The sequence below is a fragment of the Arachis hypogaea genome, chromosome 9 (genome assembly GCF_003086295.3).
Source record: "Arachis hypogaea cultivar Tifrunner chromosome 9, arahy.Tifrunner.gnm2.J5K5, whole genome shotgun sequence".
Taxonomy (NCBI): domain Eukaryota; kingdom Viridiplantae; phylum Streptophyta; class Magnoliopsida; order Fabales; family Fabaceae; genus Arachis; species Arachis hypogaea.
In genome coordinates this window covers 116,379,206-116,402,691 of record NC_092044.1, presented here as the reverse complement: position 1 = coordinate 116,402,691, position 23,486 = coordinate 116,379,206, and the positions used below count along the sequence as shown (strand labels likewise).

General features: G+C 29.5%; 2 protein-coding genes across 9 annotated transcripts; one reads left to right on the top strand and one right to left on the bottom strand.

Annotated features, from left to right (window-relative positions):
• The first annotated feature begins 2,404 nt into the window (after window positions 1-2,404).
• Window positions 2,405-2,719, top strand: LOC140175244 (putative lipid-transfer protein DIR1). Its single transcript, XM_072202201.1, has one exon. The coding sequence runs from the start codon at window positions 2,405-2,407 to the stop codon at window positions 2,717-2,719; it is 315 nt and encodes a 104-aa protein (XP_072058302.1).
• A 7,024-nt stretch (window positions 2,720-9,743) lies between these two features.
• On the bottom strand, window positions 9,744-17,484 carry LOC112712401 (signal peptide peptidase-like 5). Of its 8 annotated transcripts, none has more exons than XR_003157779.2 (16): window positions 17,231-17,484; window positions 17,033-17,135; window positions 16,518-16,679; window positions 16,068-16,182; window positions 15,177-15,293; window positions 14,377-14,531; window positions 13,563-13,736; window positions 13,043-13,077; window positions 12,742-12,898; window positions 12,125-12,178; window positions 11,605-12,028; window positions 11,144-11,286; window positions 10,928-10,998; window positions 10,668-10,751; window positions 10,365-10,499; window positions 9,744-9,919 (listed from the first exon to the last, which is right to left on the bottom strand). XR_003157779.2 is itself a non-coding variant. In XM_025765283.3 (16 exons), the coding sequence occupies exons 1-15, from the start codon at window positions 17,311-17,313 to the stop codon at window positions 10,402-10,404; spliced, it is 1,644 nt and encodes a 547-aa protein (XP_025621068.1). In that variant the 5' UTR covers window positions 17,314-17,484; the 3' UTR covers window positions 9,744-9,919; window positions 10,365-10,401. The 8 variants fall into 8 exon arrangements, 4 of the variants coding, with proteins under 4 accessions (XP_025621068.1, XP_025621069.1, XP_025621070.1 ...); XR_011866127.1 differs by having other exon boundaries at window positions 11,148-11,286; XR_003157780.3 differs by having other exon boundaries at window positions 11,148-11,286; window positions 11,936-12,028.
• Between the last annotated feature and the right edge of the window lie 6,002 nt (window positions 17,485-23,486).

Genomic DNA, 23,486 nt, shown 5'->3' with positions numbered 1-23,486 from the left:
AACAAATGACTAAAAAGTGTTCGTTTGCTCGTCAAGTCCGGTCGTGAATCGAGGTGGTCGGTCATGTGAAACGGTTGTTGAGAGACGGGACCTGAATGGAAATGCCACGACAGGATAGGTTCACGATTTGTGTGTTAGATTATGAATGAGACTACCTGCAAGCAATGACGGATCTAGAAAAATTTATTAGTGGAGGCAAAATACATATAGTATAATAATAATTCTTATAATTATACTATAGTATTATAAAATATGATTACTAATAGGATAAAATTATGTGATTATTAATAGGATTCAATCTCTAATGATAAAGTTTTTTTGAAAAATTTCTCCGTTATTAATAGGATAAAATTATAAACCTAAGTTAATTAATTAATAAAATTAATAATTCTACACAAATTAAAAAGTTCAGTATCAAATTATAAATACAAAATTTACAGACATGTGCCATTTAAATTAATTTCCAATGGCAGCAACTAATAATATCTTAAATTACTAATTCAAAATAACTCAATACACAAAAATAATTAACAAACAAATTAATAAAACTAAATTAGCAATTATATTTTCAGAACAAATTCAATCACAATTACCAAACCAACTATATCAATTATCAAACAATAAAGCAACTAACTAACTAAGCAACGAGTTAACTAAACAAATAGATATCGATTTCAATAAATCATAAATGTACCAAGAGTCCAAGATTGAAGTACTAAACTCCAGGAGGCAGAACCCAGTACTGATGCGGCGGCCAGCGGCAGCAGGTAACAGGATGAAGGTCTCTTTAATGGCTGAAGGATGAACTGAACTAAGAAGAGGATCCTAGAATAAAAAGGAAGAACGAGAAGAGGATTGCTATTTGCTGAAGAAGAAAGAAGAACTAGACACCGAACTATCAAAGGAAGGAACGCAAAAGAGGAAAGCAGCGGCAGAACCACACAAATCACAACCAGTGACATAGAAGAGGAACGCAGTTACGCAGAAGAAGGCAGAACCACCAGATATGGCACAGCGACGATGCAAGGAGAAACCGACAAAGCCACGTAAAAGAATAGTGGTGATACAAGGAGAAATCGACGGAATCACGCGAGAAAAATGATGAATAGGGTAGTGATGTCAGCGGAAGTGAGACAGTGACACTGCCATACTAGCGAAGATGTGGAGTGGCAAAAGTAACTCTAGAGTCTAAAGGGAAGAGGCTGGAGTAGAGGAAGAAAATTGGAAAAGGAGAGAAAAAGAAGAGCTAGAAAATTGAGGTGGGAGCAAAATTAATTATGTAGTGGGGGCAATTGTGGTATTTTACTAAGAAATACTCACTATTTTTTGAAATTTCACTAGGGACAGTTATCCTCCACTGCCTTGTGACTACATCTGTCTTTGTTTGTAAGAACACTCCGATACTAAAGTAAGCATTTGTACGAAAAGGTGGCTAATTAGGATAAGGAAGCGATGTACCTCGAGGAGGAATAGATCCCTTCCCTTATATACTTTGTACTTCGGGTGGGCTCCTTTTGCTTAGACCCAAGCGCTTGGAAGCTTCTGACAATTCCAGGTTGCTCCCAGGAGGTAGTGTTATACATATGAGTCGCCCAAGCTGGTTCGATCGGGTTGATGACCCATCAGGTCGTCAAGTCGTGTCTAATTGGCCTCCAGTCCTTATTGGACAAGGCTAGAACAAAAAAACATATGTTTTTGATAGGATCTTGTGTTTACAAGGACGTTAGGATCAATCCTCAAAATTAGGGATCAATCATATAATTTAAATTTGCATAAAATGTTAGGATGATCCCCATTTTAATATAGAAATTGATCCTCTATAGACTTAGATTTCAACAAATTTGAATTTCGAGCCTTAGTACCTTATGCATGATTGGATTGAAACATAATTATAGTTAATGTGATTAAACAAAATATTAATAATTTAATATTTATCTCAATCAAATCAAATAAATAATTAATTATATATCATCTTTAAAATTATTAGTCAAAATATCTAAGATAAAAAATTAAAAACAAATTAAAACAAAATAAATTTATTTATTTATTTCAATCGAATAAAATAATTAATGTAATTAATTAATTATAATTAATATAGAAAATAAATATTAAATAATCATCTCAGTTAAATTAAATAATTAATTAATACATTTAAATGAATGAAATAAAATAAATAAAAAATACCTTTCATAAGAGATATTCACCAAGTTTAGAGATACACAATAATAAGAGGAGTGCTAGAGAACAATAATTTTTATGTTTTGTAATCATCAATTAATTATTAATAGTATTTTTAATAGTGAAAAATTACATCCAATAATAAGAGATCACTCACTTTTCTTTGCTGTGTTTGACATACGGACTTGAAAGTTCAAAGTGAAAGAAGAAGAAGAATTGAAAGAGGATGGGTTCAAAAACATCATGGTCAATGGTGGCAGTAGCAATAATGGCATTAAGTGTGGTTGCAATGCTTGATGGTTGCATGGCGCAATCCTTCTGCAACACGTCACTTGCAGAGTTGTTCAAGTGCAAGCCGGCCGTGACGCCGCCAAATCCTTCGCCGCCGACGCCAGAGTGCTGCGCGGTGGTGGCAAAGGCGGACCTGAAATGCCTTTGCAGATTAAAGAATAAACCCTTGGTGCCAACTCTGGGGATCGATCTAAACCTCGCCTTTCAGCTTCCTGCAAAGTGTAACCTTTATCTCCCATCTCAATGTTAATGTAAACACAAACTACTCAATAATCAATATTACAGTAATAACAATCGATTACTGCTTTCATTTACTCGCTTCTCACCCTCAACTCCCCTTTCCCTTTTTCTCTTCTCCTTTTTCTTTCTTTTCTTTTCTTTTATCCTATATATTGTCATAATTTCAATTCAAAAAAGTTATTCACACACATAAATCAACCACTCAAATCAACACAAATAAATTCGTGTATAAATATATATAGTTTAATTTATTTTTAATATGTATTTATATTTTAACATATATTTTATATTTTAAAAACTAATTTTAATATATACATAATATAATCGATTTCAATTTTAGTTTGGTTTTTGTTTGGAGTTAAACAGTTCATATTTGTTCGATTAACGATTCATGTTAGTTCAAATTTAAAATTTTTTGTGACTAAACTAGCACTAATTGAATTAATTCATCATATCAGTTAAATCTGAGTTGGATCAATTGAGATGATTAAAAACAATTGAATATTTTTTTAAAATTCCTCTAAAAGCTATAATAATAATAGTAGTAATAATATAATGCATCATCGATTCAAACTTAAATAAATATCATAATTTAAAAAAATTTAGAGTTAGTAGATAAAATTATATATATATATATATTATTTATTATTTTTTATTAACATTAGACTAATTGAATTATTTCAAGAACACCTAAACTAATTAGAGTCGAGTTTAATCCAGTCGAAATCTAATTGGATTTGATTGTATCCAATTATCCGCCAGGTCTAAAACTAATATAATCGACTTTGATTGAATAATTGGATTATTCATACCTAGTGACAAATTTAAAAAATTTATAAAAAAACTAAATTAAACAAAACAATGAAAAATAAATAAATGATATATATTATAAAAAAATATTAGATACTAATGATTTTATTTATATTTAAAAAATATTAGATACTAATGATTTAACTTTAGGTAATTAATTAAATAAATTATTATTATCATTTGTTTTAAATTTATATAATATAATATATTAATTTTTATCATTGTATTAATATCTAATAATATAAATAATTTTTACGCAACATTTTTTTTTGAAATATCGGGGCAAATAAATTATTACCGTAGGAACAATTATCTACATATACATATATACTTGTCATTGGTTTTTGAAAAACTCAACAAGAATAATTACCCCACATAAGTATATATAGATTCGTTCTTGTCCGTATCCGTAAACACCCATAGACTTTAAAATAATGTTTATTTAACATTCATATTCACCGGTAATATAAAAACGATAGCACACATTACCGAAGATATAAATACAATAGCACATGCCTACGGATTGTTGATGAGAATCAAATAAGATGTTGTCATATATATAATTTAATTTTTAAAATTTTACACCTAGATGATGTTATAGTAAGCGAATTTTATAGTGACAATAAGTCAATAACCAAAATTTCAAAAAATAATGGGGATATTTTCATTATTTTGAAATTAATAATTACAAATAACCAAATTTTCGACGGTGAGATGAGTTCATATCTCAGTAAATATGTCTATATAACAAAACTTGTACATTAATTAAGAAAAAGTGATATAGGGACACTTTCAAGAGACTTACCTTTTCCTTTTTTAAAAAACAAATAATCAGCACATTTAAAAAAAATGAAAAAACAATACTATAAGTCAGCAGAAAGAGCATTCGTTAATTTTTGATTAATCAAAGAATACAAAAAAAATTGTTAAGTGTTCTTGTGAATCCTTAATATTATCATTTCTCGTGTTCGTTGATTTGTCGAAAATTTTTGACAGCTGGACCTTGAGAATGGAAGAATAAAAAGGAGTGACTCCTTTTATGATAGGATTTCGGTGTTTCTTCTTCCGATCTATTTTTCGTTTGTAACGGATTCTTAATCTACGTGGATGTAGATAAGAGAGTAAGCGTCAGTTCGATTGCGCTCATCCTCCTTCTTGGTATTTTGTTGGCGTTCTTCCGATTTCTTTGACGGGGATCAGATGCGTGAATAGCTTGGATGAGCTTCTGAGCGTGAGCAAGAGTTCTAGCTGTGCTCGGGATAGTAACACTTTTTTACCGCCAGTTTTTTCTATAGGTTCTGGACCATGTGCCTTGGCCCTTGCATGATTCGAGAGCTATCACTACTGGTACCACCAAACGGGAGCTTTTTTTGGAGATCGAGCATGGGAGTGGCTAGTGGGAGATTCTAGGCGTTCCCTAGATGTTCCCGAAGTTACTCAGCTCCTAAAGTGTCCCCCTAGATGCCCGGAAGCGCCTTCCTTCCCTTGTACCTCTTCCGGACGGGGGATAAGCTCCGTGTTCCGCTCGCGTCAGGCCCCCACAGACGGCGCCAATGTTCGTTTGCTCGTTAAGTTCGGTCGTGGATCGAGGTGGTCGATTACAAGAAATGGTTGATGAGGGACGAGACCTGAATGCGAACGGCCACGGGCAGGAGAGGTCCACGAATTGTCGGTTGGATAGTGGGCGAGGCCACATGAAAAGACACTCCGATGCTAAAATAAGCGTCCGTACGAAAATGCAGCTAATTAGGGTAAGAAGGTGACATACTTCAGGGAAGGATAGGTCCCTCCCCTTATATACCTTGTACTTTGGGTGAGACCTTTTTGCTCCGACCCAAACGGTTAGAAGTTTCTAATAACTGTTCAGGTTGCTCCAAGAAGGTAATGTTACATATGGGTCGCCCTATCTAGTTCGGATCGGTGACCCTTCGAGTCGTCAGCCCGTCAAATGGACCTCCAATCTTTGTTGGGTTGGGCCAAAACAAAAAACATACGTTCTTGGTAGGATCTTGTATCTACAAGAATGTATAGGATCGATTCTCAAAATTAAGGATCAATCATCTAGTTTAAATTTGTATAAAATGTAGCACTCCAGCACATATGAATCGATCCTCCATTTTAACATAGAAATTGATCCTCTTTAAGCTTAGATTTAAGCAAATTTGAATTTCGAGTCTTAGCGCATTATGCATGATTAGATTGGGTCCTACTCCCATCATTCATTATAAACAAATTAAAATAATCATAACACGGCTCATACTCATCTTCAATCATATATTTTTGAAATTATTAAGTAAAAATTATTTTATTTTGATTAAAATTTAATTTTAATTTAAAAGATAAACTTAATTTACTTTTGACAAGTGAAAAACTGAAGTCCTGCACCTAAACTTTATTGGTTGGACTTCTCCTTGTTATTAATATTTGTTGCATACATGATTTATTTCTTGATGAATATGTGTTTAAATTTAATGCAAGAATAATCTTATAAAAATATATTTTTAATCCGTTGTAAAACGGTAAAAACTTTTTACATCGAATTTTTAATAAAAAGTTTTTTCTTTCAAAGTTACTCATCAAACTTGATATCATATCATATAATATATGTCATGCAATGATATTTTTATTTATCTTATAGTCAATTACGATATTAGGTTAAAGTCAAACAAAAGATTAAGTTCGTTGTTTTTTAAAATGCTAATTATCTTACGTATGAAAATTACATGTTGTCAGTCATCAAAATACATAAATATACATATGGTGCAAGATTAAAAAATGCATTCAATTAAGATATCATATCTAACATATGTGAATCTTTAGCTTTGGTATTTTTTCTATTTTTTTTCTTGATTTAGGACGTCATTAAATTTTCCTATGTAGCAAATGGGCTCGTTTCAGTATCATAACTATTTGCCAGCTGCTACCACAACTTTATTCTTTCCTTAAAATTTGGATTTTCATACACAAAAATGCATTTTTATTTATTGCTAGTTCTCTCTTTGATGCTGGGAATAATAAAATATGGTTCAAAGAATAAATAAAAATATCAATGCATTATAATTTTTTGGTTCAATAAAACAAAATAAATAATATCTTATAAATATGTTATATAAAAATTATAGCACTTTAAAAAATATGAATCAAAATACATAAGATGAAAAAATTAATATAAATTAACGCAAAATAAATTCATTCATTTCAGTCGCATCAAATAGTTAATATTATTGATTAGTTATAGTTAATGTGATCAAATAAAATATTAATAATTTGATATTTATTTCAATAAATCAAATAAATAATTAATTATATAACATCTTTAAAATTATTAGTCAAAATATGTAAGACAAAAAATTAAAACAAAAATCGATTTATTTATTTCAATCGAATAAGATAATTAATGTAATTAATTAATTATAATTAATATAGTGAAATAGAATATTAAATAATTTAATATTTACTTAATTAAATTAAATAATTAATTAATACATTTAAATGAATGAAATAAAATAAATAAAAAATACCTTCCATAAGAGATATTCAGCAAGTTTAGAGATACAGAATAATGAAATGTGTGGAAAGCAATCTGAAAAACAAGGATGGTTTTAGGCGATGCAGTGAATTATGCGGCTATATAAGTGCAAAGCACGAAGCAGTGTTTCACATACATACTTCAAAGTTCAAAGTGAAAGAAGAAGAATTGAAAAGGATGGGTTCAAAATCATCACCGTCAATGGTGGCACTAGCAATCGTTCTGCAACACGTCACTTGCAGAGTTGTTCAAGTGCAAGCCGGCCGTGACGCCGCCAAATCCTTCGCCGCCGACTCCAGAGTGCTGCGCGGTGGTGGCAAAGGCGGACCTGCAATGTCTTTGCGGATTAAAGAATAGCCCCTTGGTGCCAACTCTGGGGATCGATCTAAACCTCGCTTTTCAGCTTCCTGCAAAGTGTAACCTTTCTCTTCCTCCTCAATGTTAATGTAAACACAAACTACTCAATAATCAATACTACAGTAATAACAATGGATTACTGCTTTTGTTAACTCTCTTCTCACCCTCAACTCTCCCTCCCTTTTCTCTTCTCCTTTTTCTTTCTTTTCTTTTATCCTATCCTAGATCATAATTCCAATTCAAAAATGCTATTCACACACATAAATCAGCCACTAAAATTAATCAGCAATGAATTTATATATAAAATATGTATATAGTTTAATTTATTTTTAACGTGTATTTATATTCTAATATGTATTTTATATGAGTGTGAAGAACTTTAATGACTAATTTTAATATATATATAATATAGTCGATTCTAATTTTAATTTGGCTTTAATAAAAACGTTTACGGTTTGAATTGGTTTTTATTTGGAGAAAAATCATAGTCAAATCGATTAATGGTTCATTTTAGTGCGAATTTAAGATTTTTTGTGATTGAATTCGAACTAATTAAATTAATCCACGTCGATTAAATTTGAGTTAGATCAGTTCAAATGATTAAATATTCAATAAAAATAAAATTTAAAAAAATTGATTTTTTTTTAAAAATCCTCTAAAAACTAATAATAATAATACAATGCATTATCGATTCAAACTTAAATAAATATCATAATTTAAAAAGATTTTAGAGTTAATAGATAAAATTGTATATATATTATTAGATTTTATTTATTATTTTTAATTAATATTAGACTAATCGAGTTATTTCGAGTTCTACAATTCTAAAACCAATACGTTACCTGATTAAGGTCGAATTTAATTGGGTCAAATCTAAATATATTCGATTATTTGTCGGATTTAAAATTAATATAATCGATTTTGGTTGGAAAATTGGGTGATCTTTACCTAATGACAAATCCAGAAAATTTTAGAAGTGGCGACAAAATAAATAATAATATAGCAAAAGAATAAAAATTATTACTATCAATATATTTAGATATTTAAATCTTAAAATATATTAATTAGTCAAGTTTCTAATAAATAAATGTAATTAATATATCTAAAAGTATATTAATTTAAAAATATTTTTTATTTTAATATTTTGATAATATTGCATAAGTAATGCATATATTATTAATACTAACACTTAGTCAAGTATCTAATATTCATCAAATTATATTTTTATTATTTTTTATGTAAAATAAAAAGAAATTATAATTCAATAGCTAAAAATTTTTTAAAGAGTATAACTCGAATGAACTCATTTAGAGTTTTTACTATTTTTTTGTCTAAATTTTCACTAAAGTTACTCGAGAGAGACAAAAAACTTATGAAAAAAAAAAGTTTAAATCTAACCACTACAATTCTTTGTATACGTAGGTATAGGTAAAATATTATTTTTTCTATTAAACAAATATTCAAATAATTTTTTTATATTTATTTGCAAAATTGACATTTTATAATATTATGGTAAAAGAATTTTCGATGAAAATAATATGATATATATAAAAAAATTAAATTAAACAAAACAATAAAAAGTAAATAAATAATATATATTATAAAAAATATTAAATACTAATAATCTCATTTATATTTAAAATGTTGTTTGACTTTAGGTAATTAATTAAATAGATTATTATTATTATTTGTTTTAAATTTATATAATACAGTATTAATATCTAATAATATAAATATTTTTTACATAACATTTTATTTTAAAGTATTGGGGCAAATAAATTATTACAATAGGAACAATTAGCTACATATACATATATACGTGTAATTGGTTTTTTAAAAACTCAATAAGAATAATTACCCCCACATAAATATTTATAGATCTATCCGTCTTAATCCGTAAACACTCCAAGACTTTAAGATAATGTTTATTTAACATTCATATTCACCGGTAATATGAAAACGATAGCACACATTACCAAAGATACAATAGCACACGCCCACGGATTGTTGATGAGAAACAAATAAGATGTCATATATATAATTTAATTTTTAAAATTTTACAGCTAGATGATGTTATAATAAGCGAATTTAATAGTGACAATAAGTCAATAACCAAAATTTCAAAAATTGATGGGGATATTTTGAAATTAATTACAAATAACCAAATTTTGGACGGTGAGATTAGTTCATATCTCAGTAAATATGTCTATATAATAAAACCTGTACATTAATTAAGAAAAAGTGATATAGGGCCACTTTCAAAAGACTTACCTTTTCCTTTTTAAAAAACAAATAATCAGCACATTTAAAAAAAAGCAATGAAAACAACAATACTATAAGTCAGCAGAAAGAGCATTCGTTAATTTCTGATTAATCAAAGAATACAAAAACAACAAAAAATGGTTATCGAAACCCAAAAAAGAGTTGGCTGTACACTTTCCAAACCATCGTACATATAATGCATTGTTCCCAATCTAATCCCACTGAGTTCAGTGCCATTTCCCATGCAATGATCTGTTAAAAAATCAATATTTTCAATTAAAAAATTTTGGTCAAATATAAAATTTTATTAGTGATTGATGAGATAAATTTGAATATAAATCCCACAAAAATGTACACTATCTAATTCATCAAGTTATACTTAGAGCTTGTATGGGTGAACTTCTAGAAAAAGATCTTTTTTCGAATTATCTTTTTTTAAAAGATCTTGGAAAAGTAAAAGTAATTTTATGTTTGGCTATCTCATGTAAAAAGATCTTTTTATCTATCAATTATGTTTGGGTATAACAATATAAAAGTGTTTATTTATTACATGAAAAACATAAAATATTTTTTAAAAAAAGATGTAAATTACAACTTCTCAAAAAAGATGTTTTTATTATTTTTCTAGTGTTTTTACTTTCACTACTATAAATTTGCACTTAAGGTAAAAAAAAAAAATTGAATTAAGAGCATTTACCCAATTAGACAGTGATTGATTTATTGTGGTCGGTCATTTACACTTCTGGAGGCACTTTGGAGGGAGGCAAGTTTGGTTTGTAATCCCAAAGACTCCTCATTTCTCCTCTTATACTTCCCAATATGACGGCCGTACCTGTTCAATTTATTTATTTGATGTTGAATTAAATTGCATCTGAGAAAAACTTTCACAGATAAAGGGCATGAGTTAAATTTAAAGATTAATGAAGTGAACCACACACCAATCTAATCTAATCTAAGTAGTAATCACTACTACAACTACTACTACTACTAACTTACTTACCTAAGGTACATGGAACAAGGTAGAGAAGTGCTGGTTGTCCATGACCCTTCATCAAGTATAGCCCAAGATATGTTAGGAAAAGGCCTGAAAAAGGGATCATCAGATTGTAAGAGAATAAATTAATAAAACTATTCATTTTACAGTCTGCAAACACTATTGAAATTATCATCTTTTATCAATAAATAAACAGTGCAGCTTATGATATGATATGATACTGAAAACTATGTTTCCAACTAAAAATAGAATTAAAAAGTACTTACCGACGCCATAGCCAATTACCAACCAAAGAAAATATCCATTCACTGACCTCTTGTTGTTCTCTTTGTCAAATCTGATACAATCAGAAGCCATAATAAACACATTAAATCTAATCCAATATGCATCTTATTCTATGCTATTAAGAGATAAATGCATGTTTTCAATTTTGTAAACCTTCGCTTCGTTTCAAGTTGTCAACAAAATAAGGAACTCAGTACCTACGAGCAAAGCAAACAAGCAAGCCAGGGAAGAGAATATCTCCAAATCCAATCATGTCATAACCTTTCCAAGGATCGTGTGGACGAGGGAACCTCAAAAGCATAGGAATTGCTTCCCCACCAGCCTTGTCACCTCGAGCAACCTAAATCACATTATCAAGTGCATTTATAGAAATATAAGAAGCTCGTCTCAGCAATCGGAATGAGTATGCATATAATGAGTTTTGTTAACTAGTATTTTTAAGGACACTAATTAAAGATACAAGAAGTTAAAAAGAAAACAAAAGTAAGATGTTTTCAAATAAAAGGTGAGAAATAAATCTTGGTCTTGTAACTTTACATGGTCAGCGATTTAAATGTCAAACCAGTTTTTTTAAAGAATTACACTTCATGATTTAGCATTAACTATATATGTAAATTGTAAAATTCAACATAATAATGCTCGGTGGTGCAAGTTTCACCTTGCCCGAATTGCTCCAACATGAAAACAAGGAAGCGGTTTTTGCTGTTCCTTTCATGTCACCCTTGATTTTTGCAGATCTCAAAATTCTGCTTGGTTAGAGTAAATTCTGTACCACATTCATGCTTTTTTTTTTTTTGTGCCTTGTTTAGCATTACTCAACATCCAATTAACAAGTTTATTTTTTTCACTATCACAATTAAGTACATCTCTAACTTGTTGCAAAAGAAAGGAACAAAATGAGTTAAGGAATATGATTTGAGATGCAAATGCAATGAAAAAATCCCAAAGAGGGTTAAAAAGGAAACTTTACTGATAAAACGATGACTTACTGTAATCATAACACTCTTATGGAATATCACTGGAGATATGAACACCCAAAAGATGTCGTATACAAATGCACAACAAAGAAGTACAGTTGCAACCTATCATTTCAGATGCATAATGCAAATCATGAGAACGGATATAAAAAGGACTGTGAATAAAAGGAGTAAGGAAACACAAGCAATCAATATAGCTACCTTAATATTAGGTAATCGTGCCAACTGCAAGATTGTTATCATCAAACAAATGCCCTGTCAAGAATAAAGCCAAACTTTTTAAGCAAATACCAAAAGTCAATTGAACTACTTTGTACCACTGATTGGAAACAACCATTCCATTTTTCATTACAATGCTACAAAATGCTTGCTATGGGAACCAAACAAGATTCTCAGTTTGTCTGACACAAGCACAGACACATGATTTTGTTACATACTCATGTATGCATTCATGTATGTGTGTGTGCGCGTGCGTGTATAAACATGCGATTGCAATTAAAATGCATGTGAAAGTTCCACACGGAATATGAAAATGAGTACATTAACACTAGGAGCAGAGCGAGAACTATAATAAACCATTGTAATTACTGGAGTTTGCGATCCAATCCAATCCAAATTGTAGTTTAGATTGAATTAGATTAGCAGTTTTGATTGGATTTGAAGATAACTAATTGCTACTTTCAGCCTTATTCCTAAAACTAATTTTCTGCATTACTTACAAATTTTCAAGAAAGAAGACTGAAATTCAACTGGTTAGCATCATGAACAATAATTTTAAATGCTTGCTTGTTAAGCAGGTGCTATAGCCTAGAACTTACAAGGACATCTTGGCCGAACCATGAATATGACTCCCGCCGATTAACAATCCATAATACCGCAAACGCCACACATACTATAAAAACTACTATTGAGAAGATAGAACTCTTCCCAAACATAGGTACCTTCACTATATTCCGTCCAAGTTTTGGAAATACTCTGCTCATACAAATGAAAAATAGATATGAGAAATCAGCATAACACAACATGTAGAAAGAATGCCTTTTTTTTCTTATTGCTAGATGGAGCAGTAGTTTTTTTTTTCTTTGGTTGTGAGGAAGAAATTTATTCAAGCCAGTATACCTTAAAACGAGGCTCACAATACAATTGTGCATCCCCTGAAAATTATTGCAAACGTCAATTACTGAAAAGAGGAATTTGGCAGTTTAGATAATCCAAAACCCAAAAAATTTAACTAGTTATATTCATTATTATGGTTTACAATAGATCATGGTAGTTAAATGAAGTACAGAACTAAGTACTCTCTGATGTATTTTATTAACTGCAATGTTAAATTAACTTTTATTAGAGAGAAGGGAATATATAATTAAAGGCAGACAAGATAATTTACAGAGAAGAGAAAATTATAATATTTAGGAATATGGCAAAGCTTCTCAAACATGTTTGCTCTAACTTTCCACCCTCTTTTTTTACATTTCTAAACTTGTTTCTCCAACCCAGAAAGTCCAATATAGCACTGTCTTAATGGTGAACAAAAATAGGGAAACAATATGCTTTGATACACACCAAGAAATATGATCTTTATTTTTCCTTAAAAAATGGCAACGGTAGTAGAAAATTCTACAGAAATGAGCTACATTACCTCAACACCACCAATGCAGAAAAGTACAATCAGCACCCAGATAAACCAAGACGACATGAAGAAAAATAGTAGCACAAGAAAAGTGGATGCCGAAATGACAAAGATAATAGCACCCTTTGTGTCTATGTTAACAATGTCCTCCTCATCTTTCATTGTTTCAGATTTGAAAGATCCCTAGACAAATGTTAAGTTATATCACATACGCAAAGTTGACAAGCTAAAAGATGTATTAAACATGAACCAAAACTAAATTCTATAATTAGTAAGGACCATAAGAAGATGAAGAACGATATTTATACTCAATCTTAGAATTCATTTCTCCCCCCTCTTTTATCTATCTAAACAATAGATTATATTCTATCTACAAATAATGCGATACTCCCAAGTTAAACTCCAATAGTTAACTAATTGAAATGATTAGCAGTTGGTTAATTAATAAATTGTGGTTGAATTTAAAAGAGAGTCTAATTTTTATGTACTAAATATTAAAAGTGTAAAACATTTTACAAAGTCATCCTATCAATTTTGTTCTTTTAGATGATAATTCATGCGTGGGTGTGAAAAATTGTTATTTTTACTTAAATGACAATATGTAATTACACACATGTTTAAGACATCCTCAGAATGACAAATTTGAGTTTCTGATATCAACATATTCTGATATCTTTCTTGAAGCATTAGGTCATTTTTAGTCAATGGAGGTGTGCTTTTGCATAAAGACAATAAATTACTTTAATGTGGATTAAAAACAGAAGTACAACAAATTGAACTACGTATGATACTTTGAGGTAGAGATAGGGTTGTATGGGGAAACCTTGGGAGACAATTCATTGTACCGTTCATCACAATCAGCAGCTGTTATATCTGCCCATGTTGAAGCGCATATAACTGTTCCGACAGCCATCAACCACAAAACTGCAACTGAATAGTCTAAAAGTGGGCGAGTTGGAGCATATATCGAAAGTTCCACTGCAATGAACAACTCATAATCAATTTACCATCTGTAAATCACGTGAAAATATCTTTAGTCTGATCAACAATGATACTTGAACCCAAACTTATGGATTCAAGATATAAGCACCACATCTTTTAGCCATTGATCTCATATAGGGATTGACTTATGGACCTCACAATGTAAGATCATCTGGTACTAAGGTTTAGACATCAGCATCTCAACTGTCAACAACCATAAAAAATTGAAGGTTGAAATGCTGGTGCCTAAACTTTGAAACCGAAAAATGGGTTCAGCTATCATTATGGATTTATTGAATGGTGATACTAATATTGGCAACAAAACATAGAAAAAGGAGATTAAATGATGTAAAAAGGTCTTATTTTGTGGAAAGTTATGAAACTTCATCCCTAAGTTTAACTTGTGTTTGTGTTTCCCAATGACAAGCATTAGAACTAAACTTTAATATCTAAATAAATCATCATCATCATAGGATATTAAGAGCTTCTAAGAATAAACCATCCTCGCACAAATTTTACCACAGCTAAAAGAAATTACACAATTTTCTTGCATCCTAGATCCGTACAACAAGATTTTCACAAGTTATCTTTCTCAAACATGATAAAACTAGACATAAAAGTTCTACGAGTTGTAGCGCTGACCTTTCTTTCCAGATGTCAACTCATTGTCGAGATCATCTCCTGCTGTCTTTGATATCATTGCAACTGGGATTGAAATGTCTACTCTAGAGCTATTGGAACACTCCATTGAGAAAAGGTCTGCCAGAAAATAAAGAGATGGATTTTCGTCGAAATATGACCATGAACATAAAACTTTATTGACTATGACGGATTAAGATTCATGGGAATACAGAACAAGTCAACAATTGCTGTAAAGTTCCAATCAATAAATTACAAATGTTTCCTCTATATCCAAGAGTGACATTAAACTCTAACAAGGCCCATGGAATAGATGAGTAAAGGTCAAGATCCATCAGTTAAATGAGAAAATATGATAATAAAAATTTGAAAAGAAAATAAGTTGAGGTTTTTCTAACTTGAATTGCATGGGATCACTCACATGCATCAAAAGTTCCATCTTCAAATAAAATAATTCATAAGAAAACAACAATGCTACTTAGCGTAACTTTATATAACCCAAAACATTTTATTTAATCTTATCTTATTTTTAATTTGGGTTCCATATGACCTTTATACATGTAAAATAAGCATGAAATAAGTAGAACAAATGATGATGCAAGCTAGTTTTTATATATAATTTCATTGTGCGACTCTGATATGTTCATCGGTTAATATTGTTTGTTTGTAATGGGATTAGGTTTCTGTGTATGTAGAGCTGATGTATTTAGAGTTTGTTTCAGTTACTTAATATGTTGAACAAATTAATCTGTCTAAAGGATTCTGTATGGGGGTGTGCAAAGCAGTCTAGTTTACTACTCATATAACAACCTAATAACACCATCTGCCATATTCATCATATTCATATACACAATATGTAACTAGCAGACACCATACAAATTTGAAGAAACATACCGTCCGACTCATTTATGACCAATACGGCAACTGCACCTGCTGCCTGTGCAATTGCAGCTTTAGTTGTGAAGTCGCAAGTACCACGCTGACATAAAGTTACTGATCCAACAAGTAACTGCAAATTAAAATTAATATAATCAAAGAGGAGTAAATCACTAATTTGGCTCTTGAACTCTTAGCTCGCTAACAAAATAGTCCTTAAAGATTGACAATTATCCCCTCACATCTAAAAAATTGATTTTGCTTGACTAATCCACCCAAAGTGAGGACCAATTTGTCAGCAAAATAATCTTTCAATTGTTGACCATTTCTGGAGTGTATCATAGGATTGTTAACAATCTTTAAAGAACAAATTTCTCAAAGAATTAAAAGACAATGTTTAATTAATTATTGGAAGCTAAGCATGAGGGGATGAGAATATAATCATAAAGGAAACAATGATCGAAAAACCTTAGTAATTGGTGGGACACAACAATCTCTAGGATCGGCAAAAACAACAGGAGATTTGGGACTCTGACTGACTTCCTTGGGAAACTGAGCACCAAACATTGCACTCATGCCACCGTACCCGGAATTCACAACATTGCCATCAACCCAATGCTTCATCTTCACCTGCATTATGTTCATATACATATATATATTTTACATACATGCATTCATCAGAGATCTCAAATGAAGATTTTCATATGTTCATATGAAAATTATAGCTAAGAATCGTCAATGGTTTTGACATGTTTGACCACATTGCTTATTAATAATACATGTCAATGTTTTAGCTATCTTCTTCTTCAAGACATTTTCATGTGATACCTTCATCAAAAATATAACCTAACGATTGCAGAATTCAATATTAAAAATATTACGAATCAGTTACACTAGATAGCTACCAAACTCACCTAAACCTTTTTGTATCAAAAAAATAAATAAATAGAGCGACGAAATGAAGAAATATTATATTTTGTTACCAATTGAACATCTTTAGCGCAGGACGGATCAAGTTTTGGAGCATCGTCGGCGGCGTCTCCGAACACGAACAAAAGAAGCGTGATAGCCACCGCAGCGACCGCACTATATGAAGAATGATAACAAAAACAAGACGAAGAGGCCATTGATTAACTAAGATGTTAATATTAATTAATTAATCAATAATATTGATTTGCCACCTCCGATTCTGAATGAAAAAAAAAATTGAATTAGGGGGGCGGGTGTGAAAGAGAGGCTTCGTTCCTTTGTCTAACTCGCTCATTATCTCTCTCTCTTTCCCTCTTCTATCTCTTTCACGCACGCAGTTGAGAATGGCTTTTCATTTGTTGGGTGCCTCTCTCTCCCTCTCTTCCTCTCATCGTTCATGGCGCGAACAAACAGGGATTTCGTCGTGTTTATCTTATTGGATTGTCTTTTTCGTTGCTACACTATCAACCGTTATTTCAAAAATAAAATGTATTAAAAGATGGAAAAGTATAGGATATATTATCTGCCAACATATTGTCTTTTTCGTTGCTACACTACTAACATATTATCTGCCAACTTTTGCCAACTCTTATTTATATTTGTGTTTCATGGAAGTATGTAGATGTGTCTAATAATTAATATATTTTAAATACATATATAAAGAGACACATCCAGAAAATATATTTATAAAGACTCTTCTTTTAAATACAATTATAAAAAAACATTTTTATTAGACACATCCACAAACACACTTCCATGAAACACAATTATAAATAAGAGTTGGCAGAAGTTAAGTTGACAGATATGCTATTGATAACATAGCAGAACAGTTAAAAGATTTATTAGATTTTTTTAAATAAATAATTTAATTATTTTATTTACGGATACAAGTAATTTTAAACAAGATATATAAAATTTGAGATATATCTCGTTTATTAGTTTACACTGTAAATAAATATGTAAAAAAATAAAAATTAATAATTATATAATAAATTATTTATATTCGTAAATAAAATATTCAAATTATTTATTTAAAAAAAATTCTAAGTTATTTGAATTAAAAAAGCCAAGAAAGTCATGGTTAATTCGTTGAGAAAAATATATTTTAAATTTTATAACTACAAAGATACTTCTAAATATTTTAAATTACGATAAAATTATTTAACAATTAAATATAAGTTTTTAAAAAAAATTAAAATTGAATTTTAATATATATTTTTTATATATAATTTAAAAAACTTAAATATTTTTATCTTTGAAATTTAGTTATTTTACATTAATTAGATACTTTTTGCAACTTTTTTTTGTGAATGTCCAAAAAATATTTTAAAATGAAAAGAAAATTTATAGGTCAAACTTTAGTTTCGTGCTTTTATGAATTTTTTAAATAGTTATTTAAATATTTTTTTATAAAATTTTAAATTAAATATATAAATATTTTTTGTATTTGTTATTTATGAAAAAATTATAATTTTTATTATTTTTATCATAGTTTCAATATTTTTAATGTTAATAAATTTAAAAAAAATATTGAAAATTTAATAATTATTGAAGATATTAGTAATGATTTATTCAACTTACTTGTGAAAACAAAAAAAGTTGAAAAAAGATATCTAGATCAACTAAACTTCAACAACCACCGGGCCTTGCTTAACAAATGGTGTATGAATTTACCTAAATCTTGTTGCTTTAACTTTGTTAGAATAATTGCAAATAAAGCTTTTTTTCGGTCTTAGATTTAGATTTCAATAATTTTCTTGCAAATTATTTCTCTTCTTTTATGGTGGAATAGCTTTATTTTATGGATAAAATTTTATATTTAAGCAAAATACTTAACCAAGTTTAACCAAATTATTATAACAACTTTTTAAATTACGCGTATCGTTCTCCTTTTCCTTCTCCTTCTCCTTCTCCTTCTCCTTCTCCTTCTCAGTTTCTTTCTCCTTCTTCTCTTCATCGTCTTGTATCTTCTTGTTTTTATTTTTTAAGTAATTTTTTAACTGTTTGTTCAATCTGAATCAAATTCGATTCATTTGTGAATTGAGTTAGGTTCACTTGATACTACTTTTAAGTATTCACCAAATCTTTTTCTTTAAGAAATTCGGTTCATCTCTTAGTTTAATTGAGTTCATTTGCATGTAAAAAATAAATTGAAATGTATTTTTCTTGTTGATTGAATGTTTATCATATTTTATTCAAATCTAAACCGAATTTGGTTCATTTGTGAATTGAGTTAAGTTCACTTGATACTACTTTTAAGTATTCACCAAATCTGTTATTTCTTAATAAATTCGATTCATCTCTTAGTTTAATTGAGTTCATTTGCATGTAGAAATGAATTGAAATGTGCTTTTCTTGCTGATTGAATATTTATCACTTTTTGTTCAAATCTGAACCAAATTCGGTTCATTTGTGAATTAAGTTAGGTTCGCTTGATGCTACTTTTAAGTATTCACCAAATTTGTTATTCCTTAAAAAATTTGGTTCATCTCTTGGTTTAATTGAGTTCATTTGCATGCAGAAATGAATTGAAATGTGTTTTTATTGCTAATTGAAGTTTATTACTTTTTATTCTAATATGAACCCAATTCGTCTCATTTGTGAATTGAGTTAGGTTCACTTATACTATTGTTAAATATTCACCAAATCTGAACTAAATTCGATTCATTTATGGATCCAAATGAACCTCAATTAAAAGGAGAAAAAGAAAAAACGCAGCAACAACAACAACAATAAAAGAATGACGATTGAGAGAAAACAAGCGAAGAAGAAGAAGGAACGCGAAAAAGAAGAAGATAGAAGACGAAAAAAAGGAAGAACGCAAAGAAAAAGAAGAAGAAAGAGAAATGCGAAGACTAATTAATGATTACAAATTACAAAATGTACCACATGTAATACTACGATTTATTATTTGTTTAAAGGGCTCTTTTGAAGTCTTTTTAAAGTATTAATTATAGAATTATTCTCCACGTACAAGCGTTTTTCCTATACAAGTCTTTACAAGTCATTTATATTCACGTGTATCATGTCGTTACTGCACGTTATTCTTCTTCTTTTTCGTTATCGTCGTCATCAACACCACCTCTTCCTCCTCCTCCTTTTCCTCCTTCTTTTTCATTGGAATTTCTTCTCCTTCTTTTATTATTTTGAATTCAATCAAGTAGTTGAGGTGTGGTTCAATTCAGAAGAAAAAAATGTACCATTAAAGGAAATATTTTTCTATATTTGCAGTAAATTTGGGTGTAACACGAAGATATTTGGATGTAACATAAAGATATTTGGGTGTATTTTAAGAATTTTGAGTGTATTTTTGTTCGGATAAGTTTTGCATAATTCAAAACTCTTCCTCTTTCCCCTCATTATCTTCTACTGCTTCTTTTTTTTAATCAACATCACCATCTTTTTATTGTTTTTCTTATTCATTTTTTTTGTTTTACCTTCTCAAGTTTTTTCTTGTTTTACTCTCTTAACAAGAATAAAAATAAAAAAATCAAACAAAGAAGAAACACATAATGCTGCAAAATTACTTGAAAAATGATGGGCTTACATTCATTTAACTAAAAGAAAGAAAGAAATAAGGACAAAAAGAAGAAGAAAAAAATGCATCATTAGAAGAAACATTTTTCTATATTTGCAGTAAATTTGGGTGTAACACAAAAATATTTGGGTGTATTTTTATTCTGATAAGTTCTGCATAATTCAAAACTCTTCCTCTTCCTCCTCATTCTCATCTTGTACTGCTGTTTCTTTTTTTATCATCATCATTGTCTTCTTCTTCTTTTTTTTATTCATTTTTTTCTTTTTGTTTTACCTTCTCAAATTTCTTCTTGTTTTACTCCCTTAACAAGAATAAAAACAAAAAAATCAAACAAATAAGAAGAAGAAACACATAATACTGTAAAATTACTTAGAAGAGAATGAACTTATATTCATTTAATTAAAAGAAAGAAAGAAATAAGGAAAAGAAGAAAAAGAAAAAAAATACAGCATTAGAAGAAATATTTTTCTGTGTTTGCAACAATTCTAGTTGTAACACGAAGATATTTGAGTGTATTTTTATTCTGATAACTTCTGTATAATTCAAAACTCTTTTTCTTCCTCCTCTTCATCTTTTACTGCTTCTTAGCTTCTTTCTCATCTTCTTATTTCGTTTTCTTATAATTCTTCTTCAGAAAAAAATCAAATAAAGAAGAACAAAATACATAATGTTGTAAAATCAGTAGAAAGAAGAGGAGGAAAAACATGCAGTAACAATAACAACAATAAAAAGAACCACGATGAAGATGAAAACGTGAATAAGAAGAAGAAGAAGGATTGCGAGGAAAAATGAGGAGGAATGAAAAGAAGAATGAGAAAAAGAAGAAGGAGAAGGAGGAAGAGGAAAAATGTAGAATACAAACATTAAAGAATAACCGTTTCTGATTTCGCGCTATTCAAAGTTGAGAAAGCGCATGTTTACACGCTCTTTAAATTGAGAGTTGTTTTTGTTGAATTTGAGCTGACTTGCATAGACTTGTATGCCAAAAAAGACTTTTATGTATAACAAGTCTCAATACATAGACACGGTGATATACATCTATAATTTAGTTGAAGAGATAATTTTCTTAAAGATACATAGTATACAATTACACACAATAAACATATATTTTGTATCAAGTTGAGACACAAATTTTTTATGTTGGATACAATTTTTTTATTCATTTTTACTTTTAATATTGTGTGAATTCTCTAAATGTACCCTCCTTCTTTCAAATGTTTCTTTTTGTCTCTTTCACTTTCACCATCAAAATGCTGTCTTTTGCTGAAAAAGTATGAAGAGTCTATGTCATTAGTATATAATGTGTACATTGAAATTAAATTAAAATTATAATTAAATTATAATCAATTCATTAATTTTAAATATTTGCTAATTTGAAATTTGAAATAAATTAGAATTGATTGCCGTCAGCTGTAGAAAAACAAAAATTAAAACTCTCTCTCTCTCTGAACTGTGCTAACGAAAAAAACAAAGACTCTCTCTCTCAACGGTGATACATCCCTTTCTCATTCTTTCTCACCGTAACATGTTCCTGTCGATGCCGCCATCCACACCGGCGAATGTCCAGCAGTGCTTGTCGATTGTGTGGGTCGTTGTCACGGCGCCACATCAACCCATACCAGGAACGACTCCGTCGCAGCCGGCGTGTATGTTCCTCCGGACGTCGACGGCGCAAGGTAAAAAAGGTAACAAGTGTTTGTCCATTGATACGTCCGTCTGGAAGTTCATAAATGGAGTGCAACATGGTTTATTTTCAATCGGTGATCACAATTCATCTGTTCAAACTTTTTTTTCTATTTTTTATTTCTCCAGTTTTATGAGTATATCAAATCATAAGACTCATGTGTCAAATTATACTTTTTTTTAATAAAAATTAAACTGTTGGATAATCATAGTTGTTTCTTTTGTTTATTCATCATCTTCTTTTATTTTAATGTTCAATTTAGGATGGTTATTTTAGTAGATATGCAGATGATTATTTTAATTTTTATGTAGATGATTATTTTGATTGAATTGAGTTTAGTTATATATAATCAAAATATGTTAGATATTCAATTCATTAGGTATGCGAATGATTATTTTATTCTTAATTGGATAGTTATTTTTACTAAGGTGAGTAACGTATGGCAAGACAAGTAACGACCCTGAAATGAGATTATTATTGATGAAGGTAGCTATCGGGTGAAAAATAAGAGAGTATTAGAGTGAAATGCTTTAGTAAATTTAAAATTGGGGAATTTAAAATTTGATGTGAAATAATTAAATAAAAATTTTTGAATTTATTATTTATCTCTATTGGACTAAATAATCAATCCATTATACACATTGTCAAAATTTTTCATTGCTCCCTAACAAAACTCTTTTTGCTTATTTCCCATGACAACAACTTTATCTGTCTCTCCCTCTTTCTCCCATATCTAAGTCATTTACAGTATTTTCTATTTCATCTTCTTGTAAATTTATTCTCTCTTTAGAAAAGAAGACATTATCACGGTCATTCTTTAAAAAAAGACATAGTAAATTTTATAACTTTTTTTATTTTTTGTTTTTTTATAATAATTTATATTTGAATTGTTAAAAATATTAGCAGTGACTACGTCTATCTTAAAAAATAATAATAAATTGAAGTGGAAACAGTAAATATAATGTTATTGTAATATTGACGATGAAAAAAAAATAATATTTTAATATAATTATAATTTGTGTATTGTATTATATATTATTCACCAAATAAACTAAAATAAATTGTATAATGTTATACCTATGTTTATTTATGTATTTGTGTATATCTTTTTTTTTTCTGCCCATTAACTAAACAAAGCTCACAGTATCATCACTGGGAATGCCGAGGCACACTGATTGGTTCTAAGTTTGTATGGAATTAATCAGCAGTGATTAGTGGATTTATAAAAAAGTTTGGAGATGGTAGT

What these genes read in the sequence shown, in the direction of transcription:
- LOC140175244 (XM_072202201.1), top strand. Translation starts at nt 2,405, where the DNA reads ATGGGTTCAAAAACATCATGGTCAATGGTGGCAGTAGCAATAATGGCA.
- LOC112712401 (XM_025765283.3), bottom strand. Translation starts at nt 17,313, where the DNA reads ATGAGCGAGTTAGACAAAGGAACGAAGCCTCTCTTTCACACCCGCCCC. An exon ending in GGTAATTGGCTATGGCGTCG is followed by an intron (nt 10,752 to 10,927) that starts GTAAGTACTTTT and finishes TCCCTTTTTCAG; the next exon opens with GCCTTTTCCTAACATATCTT. An exon ending in CCTTGTTCCATGTACCTTAG is followed by an intron (nt 10,500 to 10,667) that starts GTAAGTAAGTTA and finishes TAAATTGAACAG; the next exon opens with GTACGGCCGTCATATTGGGA.